Source organism: Rhinoderma darwinii, chromosome 6, assembly GCF_050947455.1.
Source record: "Rhinoderma darwinii isolate aRhiDar2 chromosome 6, aRhiDar2.hap1, whole genome shotgun sequence".
Taxonomy (NCBI): Eukaryota; Metazoa; Chordata; class Amphibia; order Anura; family Rhinodermatidae; genus Rhinoderma; species Rhinoderma darwinii.
This window is the reverse complement of record NC_134692.1, coordinates 143239005-143246940: the sequence shown is the minus strand read 5'-3', so window position 1 is coordinate 143246940 and position 7936 is coordinate 143239005. Positions and strand designations below refer to the sequence as shown.

At 44.7% G+C, this 7936-nt stretch overlaps 1 protein-coding gene across 1 annotated transcript in view; it reads left to right on the top strand.

Annotated features, from left to right (window-relative positions):
• Positions 1-1678: 1678 nt before the first annotated feature.
• Positions 1679-7936, top strand: part of LOC142656542 (uncharacterized) — a 28677-nt gene continuing 22419 nt past the window's right edge. Inside the window, exons 1-4 of the mRNA XM_075831471.1 lie at positions 1679-1810; positions 2483-2767; positions 3694-3789; positions 4145-4510. Of these exons, the coding sequence (XP_075687586.1) occupies positions 2542-2767; positions 3694-3789; positions 4145-4510 (688 nt within the window). The 5' untranslated portion in view covers positions 1679-1810; positions 2483-2541. The remainder of the gene's footprint in view (positions 1811-2482; positions 2768-3693; positions 3790-4144; positions 4511-7936) is intronic.

The following is a 7936-nucleotide window of genomic DNA, read 5'->3' as shown; positions in this document are numbered from 1 at the left end:
ATAAAATCCCTGAGGCCTAATGGATAAATGGGAGCAATGGGGAGTGGCGACAACAGGAGAAACATTCTAAAGTTTTAGCTGCCAAACCAGCAGCCTGTGGGCAGCATGCAATAATTTCCTAACGTGTGACCCCCAGAGATCGGCAAACTCACATGGTGCAGCCATCTTCCCCAGGATTAGGATTAGACCTGAGCTCCTGTACACTCAGTGCCCTGCTCAACCACAAATATCAGAAGAGCTCCTCTGTTTTCTCTTCTGGGGCCACTGTCATCAGGGTTTTATTCATCTCCACTTGTGTTGTGTGTGTTTATGTATATTTGTATCTGTGTGGGCTTTATATGTCTGTGGTCTGTGCTCCCTCCATATGTATTTAGCCAAAAGCAAGAAAAGATCTTGGAAAACCACCACCGTTCTAGAGGACTTTGACACCCCCACCCTGAAGTTGTAAAAGTCCCTTAATACTCTACTCACTCTTCCAGGTTGTGCTCTTGAGGTCACTGTTCCTCCTTCACATATTGGGACAGTTCAGACTGACGCTCTTTTGCCTTGCACCTTCAAAGTGGACAAATATCCAGTAAACCTACAATACGTGGCGATCTTCTGGCACTTTGGAGAAAAGGAGATTGTAGCCTACGACAGTAAGGCAAAGAAGTCTACTTTACGATTCACCATCGATGAGCAGGATATCAAGCAGGGCAATGCCTCCCTGACCATCCACAATGTGACCGTCTCTGATAAGGGGACATACAAGTGCACGGTGGTTTACATTCCAGATAATCAAGCAAAACAAATCCTGTTAAATATTCTTGGTGAGTAAATTATAAAGTGGGTCCATAGTGTAATGGGGGCCACTTCTAGATTGACTTTATTTTTACTGGGCACCGTGAGCCTGGAAGTCACATAAAAACGAATTCCACAAAACATCTGTGTGAATAAGGCCTGATGCACACAGAAATAATATATGCACGGACCCGTCTGGCAATGATATGTGCAATACATGTCTGTATTATTAACACGTAGGTCCTCTGTGTGCCTCGATGTGCTGCTACCCTCAAGGTCCATATCCTACCTCCATAATATGGCAATTTTTTTATCATTGATTCTCACAGAATATGTAAAATCAGTGTCACACATAGGTGGGAATAACACAGCTACAGATTTCTTGGGTGTCCTATCTATGAGATCCATAATACAGCCTGTGCATGAACCCTCACCTGACCTTTATATGGGGGGTATGAACGTCTCACATAGAGAGAGAGAGATCTCGGGTATCTCAGCAATGACAAAGTCACTCCTTTTCCGCTCGTTTTTTAATGTTTCAGTAAAATCCAGAGGAAATTAACTATTTTTGCAGCTGTTAAAGAGTATACACAATCATATAATTATCATATAGGAGAGATTGACTAATTGTGTGACATCCAATGTAAGACAGGGAGTTATATTGTACAGTGAACAGAGATTGAAATAATAAATTCTTCTTATAAATGATAATTTTATATTTCTATATTAGCTGTTCCAGAGGTCAAGATACAAAAAAATGCCGTCCTGAGCGGTGTGACAAGTCTTCTCCGATGTTCCATCACAAACTTCTTCCCTAAGGACATGAAGGTGATTTGGCTCAAGAATGGTCAGATCTTAAGTGGATCGGTAACGCAGGATGACGAGACGAACGCTAATAATACCTTTACAAGGAACAGCGCAGTAAATATCATATTTTTTGAGGAAGAGGGTAATCCAAAAATTACTTGTCAGGTGGAGCACGAGTATCTTCAAGATCCCGTAAAGGATTTCTACATTGTGCAGTATGGAGGTAAGTTCAACCTGGCAGAACAATTTACATCCGGCATATTCTATATTTTGTCTTGAATTTGTATAAAAAAAAAGTCTCAACTCTTGTCTAAGGTTTTGAAGGGTAAAAAACAAGATCACATAAATTCTGGAAGACTGATGGGTGGAGAGGAGTGGCTGTTCCCTGACTGACACCGGAGATGCTTGAGCTGGGCTTGGATGCAATTCAGTTACACAATAGTCCATGTCTGTAGGGTCAGGTACAGATTTACACTCCACAGGCAAGTTTTTATTTATTGCCATTCTAGTTGGTATCACTTTACACTGGTTTATTGCCTCCATGTACCCCTTAACATCTGGTGACCATATAAACCATGTTTCTACAGATGATCCAGTCTTCTATTTGGGTATTCAGGCTTCTCAATGATATATTCATGATTTTTTTTATGATGGTCTCCATCAATCTTGTTGCTGGTTGTCCTCTACTCTTTTCCCTTCATGTCTTCCACTAAAAATGGTCTTTGCTGATGAGCTCGGTCTACTCGTAATATGTCCAGGATAAAATAAAGCCTCAGTCTGGTCATTTTGTGCTTTTAGTGGGCGCTTTAGCTCTTCCTATCGGTTTCCTTCAAAACTCCAAATACACACTGCTAGGTAAAATTGCTTCAGTAACCAATAAAATATCACTCCTCAGCTGCCCCGACTGTCAATATCAAGGCTTCCAGGACTCCTGACGGTAATGATCAGATTTATATGTGTGAAGCAACAAACTATTCCCCGGAAGAAGTGACCATGCGCTGGCTGTTGGATGGAAAGAGAATTGATTCTCCCCGACAAAGTAACAATGGATATTTCAATAAAGAGATTTATTACCGGATTCAGCTTGGAAAGAACAACCTACCGTCTCAGATCTCCTGCGAGGTGCAACATGAGACATTAAATAGTCCTATAAAGACAACAGATGAAGTTAAAGTGGAGCGTAAGTCAATCAATACAATTATTATAATGTCTGGATTCTATTCTTTAAATATATTATTATATACTGTATTTCATTTAGACAATTTTCCAGTGGTCACCATACGATACAAATGACCTGAATGATGGTCACAGGTCATTACTTGCTAGCTCTAGTGCAATTCAAAGTTGACAATGTACAGGTTAAAGCTTAGTATTTGCAGATATTGTATAGTGAATATCCCACTCATTGGTGGCCAGAACGTCTCATAGATACTGTAGTGGGCAAATGAACCACATACTGGCCATTCCTTGGAGAACTGTTACAGAAAACAAGATACAAAGATGTTGACTGAGGTTGTGACCACAAAGAGTAGCAGGTATAGATGTTGGTGTAGGACACAGCAGATGAGGGAGTTCCAGCACCACTGATCAAAGGAGTAGCGGAGACGTGAGTTAGTGATCACCGTTACTGTCGTTGGGTAGTAATATAGATGATGGCCATTGATAGAAAGAAATTATGTGTGCAGTAGAACAGGGGAAGCTAAAAGACCTTGGAAGCCAGAAGGAGAGAGAAGATCATAATACTTATAACCTTCTATTTCCTGCGCCAAAGGCATACATATCATATAGAAAGACCATGTGGCTGCTATAGAACCTGTCATGGGTTTCATTCTCTGCATTGTAAGCAATCAGGGGGACGGATATTTGGCCCAGGGGTCATGGAAAGAGCTTCGAGGGGGAAACTATCACCAGGCCCTTCTGTCCTGGGTGGTAAAACTCTGTGCCAAAATGGGGGCACAGCTTGATTTTTGGTCTGGGCTCCTTTCTTCCATGTACTCTACTTTCCTGAACTCACTTCCAGCTCTTCATAGTCATGGAGGGTTTGTGATTTGTGTAGTAAATGCTGCATTGGTTTACCTCTACTTTTTGTTCTCTTTGTATTTGCAGGTGATTGTAAGAGATCGTGCCACTTTGGTATCATCGGTGTCTTGGTATTATTACTGGTAACAGCGCTGCCAGCACTCTGGTATTTCATGAAGAGAGGTGAGAGGCTTGTACATTATCAAAGCTTATAGAAAGCTTTTTAAGTTAAATTGACCTTCCAGTCCTGGAACAAAACTTGAAATGTGGTAAAGTATATGGAGTAATATTACCTGGTGCCCTCCAGTTGTGCCCCCCTACCATGGATCCACTGTTTAAGGGTCCCCTCTGTGTTGTCCCAAAATGACTACGAGTCTGAGACACTCCAGTTGTTCTTGGATTGGCGTGAGCGGCTCTTGTGTTTTCAGAAATTTACATTTGTTGTGCAGTAAAATTTCTTTGATCTGGGGTTGGATCATCAATTGTTCTGGATTATTGGACAAATATGATAAACTAAACTTCTCTTTCATTTCTATAGAGTCACAGCGCTTTCAGGTGGGTCACATCCACAGTATAGAGACTGCAGATGAAAAAGTCACCATGTACTGTGCGGCTTCCAACTGTCCAGAAGACGTGCGGGTGACCTGGGTGATCACGGAGAACGGTGGAGAGAAGACTGAAATCTCAGATATTAAGAAGGAGAGAGATGAAGAAGCCGTCCTCATAGTCAGCCAAGATTATACTGTGGAAACAGATCGATCACACGAGGATAAACTCTACCACGCCATCTCTACTCTGAGCTTTACACCAATTGTATCGAGACACAAAGACATGGAGGTCTCCTGCACGTATCATTGTAACCGGAGAAGTCAGGAGAAGCGTCTGAAATACAGCTTCCACTTCAGTAAGAAAATTCAATGTCTTAAAACTTCTTGTAAATTCTTTCTTGTGCTGCAATAATAATAATCTCCATGTTGAATATGAAGAGAACACAGATGTGATCAATTGTAAATCTTATAGAAATCAATTTATGTGGTAATGACTTCGGAATGCTTTCACCTATCCAAGCGATTCTGAGATTTTCTCGTGACACATTGGACTTTATGTTACTGGCAAAATTTGCTTGATACGTTCAGTATTTAATTGTGAAAAACACCAAAATTTACCAAAGAATTACGAAAATTAGCATTTTTCAAAATTTAAATGTATCTGCTTGTAAGACAGGCAGTTATGGCACACAAAATTGTTGCTAATTAACATCCCCATATGTTTACTTTAGATTGGCATCGTTTTGTAAACATCCTTTTTTTTTCTAGGACGTTACAAGGCTTTAGAACTTCAGCAGCAATTTCTCACATTTTTTGTAAAGGATCTGCCAGACACAACTTCTGTGTCGACGCCCATATATGTAATGTCGGGGTAGGGAAACAGACAAGTGAGCCCTAATCTACCCGCCACTCAGTCCCTGCCTACTTGCAACGACCCGCCCTAGGCGACGGGGTACAACTGGGCGACGGTCCCTACACTCAATAGGTGCACGACAGACAAACAGACAAGGGTACAAAGAAGCCAGGGAAATGGGGAAATTGCCCACGGGAACACCATGAGCAACAAGCGAGGTGAACGAGTCAAGTCAAACCAGGAGATGAGCGAGGTACAAAAACGCAGAGCAGAAGAGTGGTCAGAAAAGCCAAGGTCAATCACAAGCAGAGGATCAGTAGTTCAAGAAGCTGCAGCAGGGCCAGGAAACCAACAGAGAAGAATCACAAGCAAAGGAGGAACAGGAAAGGCAGGTATAAATAGACAGAGGGCGGGAGCTAGCTCCGTCTGGCCAGGCTGCGATAGGCTCTCCCACTGCCATCCTGGGTGGTGGAAGATGTCAGTCTCACAGACATAGAAACAGGTGCAGACTGATTACCTATGGGCGTTGACACAGAAGTTGTGTCTGGCAGATCCTTTACATTTTCAGGGAGATTTCAAAAGGCTATTTTTACAGGGGCCAGTTCAGTTGTGAAGTGGCTTTGAGGGCCTTATATATTAGAAAGTCCCCATAAAACACCCCATTTTAAAAAACTTCACCCCTCAAAGTATTCATAAGAGCATTTAGAAAATGTCTTAACACTTTAGACGTTTCACAGGAATTAAAGCAAATTAGAGGTGAAATTTACAAATTTAATTTTCTTTTGCAGAAATTCATTTTTAATCAATTTTTTTTTTTGTAACACAGAAGGTTTTACCAGAGAAACGCAACTCACTATTTAGCACTTAGACTTTTAGAGGATTTTGGACATATTCCATATGTGGTAATAAACTGCTGTTTGGGCACACGGCAAGGCTCAGAATGGAAGGAGCGGCATTTGGTTTTTGGAGTACAGATTTTGCTGGATTGGTTTCTGGGCGCTATGTCGCATTTGCAAACCCACTGTGGGACCAAAACAGTGGAAACCCCTCAGAAGTGACCCCATTTTGGAAACTACACCCCTCAGGTATTCACCTAGGGGTGTAGTGAGCATGTGTGACGTCTATGGCCGCGGCCTGTCGTTCTAACCTACCCTTTGATGACCACGGCCATGGACGTCCTGATGCTGTGCTGCGTCCCCCCCTCTGTGAGGCGCTGACACTCACTTCCAGGTATCGAGCCTGTCTCCCGGACATCATCATCAACTCTTGAACTCCTGGACTATAAGAGGGTCACTGCCCTTCTTATCCTCGCCTGAGCATTGTTGTTGTTTCCCTTAGTCTGTCTTGCAATATGGTCTCCTAAGTGTCTTCCAGCTTCCCAGTGTTCCTCGCACCTGTATCCTGTTTCCCGTGCTACCTGTACCATCCTGGTCTACTACCGTGCTGAGCTGTTGTCTTGTTGTGCTGCATCTCCACGCCTGTTCTACTACTCCACGCCTGACATCTACCTGCTGCCTGGTCCCAGCCGAGGCTGCCTTGCTACTGTCTACGTTGCCTCAGGTACTCTTTTCTGGACTATAAACTCTGTATCATACCTGTTTGGCCAGCTGCCATCCCGCTACCCGGTACGGCCCAGTGAGTCCACACCCCACCTCGTGACAGTACGCTCAGGCCATAGACCCCGCTGGTCAATTTAAGGGCATGTCACCTTCCCAAGCCATGCAGGCGGACCTGCAGGATCTCCGAACAAGACAGGATCAACTTCTTGTGGCAGTGGACTCCATGGCGCAGCTGCTAGAGGCGCTAACTGCTTCCATTGCCTCTATACAAGCTCCTCCGACCGACCCTCCTGCTACTTCTCCTGGCGGTTCCGGTTCGGATTCCCGGTTCTCGCTGCCATTACCTTCTCGGTTCCATGGAGATGCAAGTACGTGCAGGGGATTTCTGAACCAATGCTATATCCATTTTTCCCTGCACGCCCAAGCATTTCCATCTGACGGAACCAAGATCGCCTTCATCGTGTCTCTACCTGCTGGTAAGGCCCTGGCATGGGCGAACCCAATCTGGGAATGACAGGGTCCTGAGACTCAAGACTTCCAGGGGTTCGTACGGTTGTACTGTACTGTTTTTGAGGAGCCAGGACGTTTTTTGTCGGCAGCCATGGCTATCTTCAACCTTCGCCAAGAGGACACCTCCGTGGGTGAATACACCATCCAGTTCCGGACCCTGGCGGGAGAGCGGTCCTGGAACAATGAGGCCTTGGTGGCAGTCTTCTGGCATGGCCTGTCGCCCAGTATCAAGGACGAACTTGCTGCCCCAGACCTACCACCTGCCTTGGACGACCTGATTCTGCTGGCTACTCGGGTTGATATAAGGCTCAGGGAGAGGTCTCATGAGATGCAACAGGAGACCTCTCGTCTCTGTCTATATGCGGCCTCGCTGGCCATGTCGTGCGTCTGTGTCCACAGAAACCAAAAAACCCCAATGCCTAGGTTTGGATGGAGAGACAACCCTGGGCGCTACTGCGTTTAATCATGAACTCTCTTCCAAACTGTTAATTGCCGTGACCATAGTCGCTGGCGAGAGGCTCCATCCGGTTTCTGCCTACCTGGACTCTGGCTCTGCAGCTAATTTCATCCATCAAGACCTTGTGGATCTTCTCCAGTTGCCTACTGTCCGCCTGGAAAGGCCTTTGATCGTTGCCTCGGTAGATGGACTGCCTTTGCCTGATCCAGTTTTTTCCGTTACCAAGCAAGTGAGACTTCAAGTTGGAGCTCTTCACACTGAGCTCATCTCCCTGTTTATCCTGCCCAAGGCCGTCAATCCTGTGCTGCTGGGTTTGCCTTGGCTCAGTTTGCGCGCCCCAGTCCTGGATTGGAACTCCGGAGAGATTCTCCAGTGGGGTCTCAAGTGTCTCGACCGCTGTCTG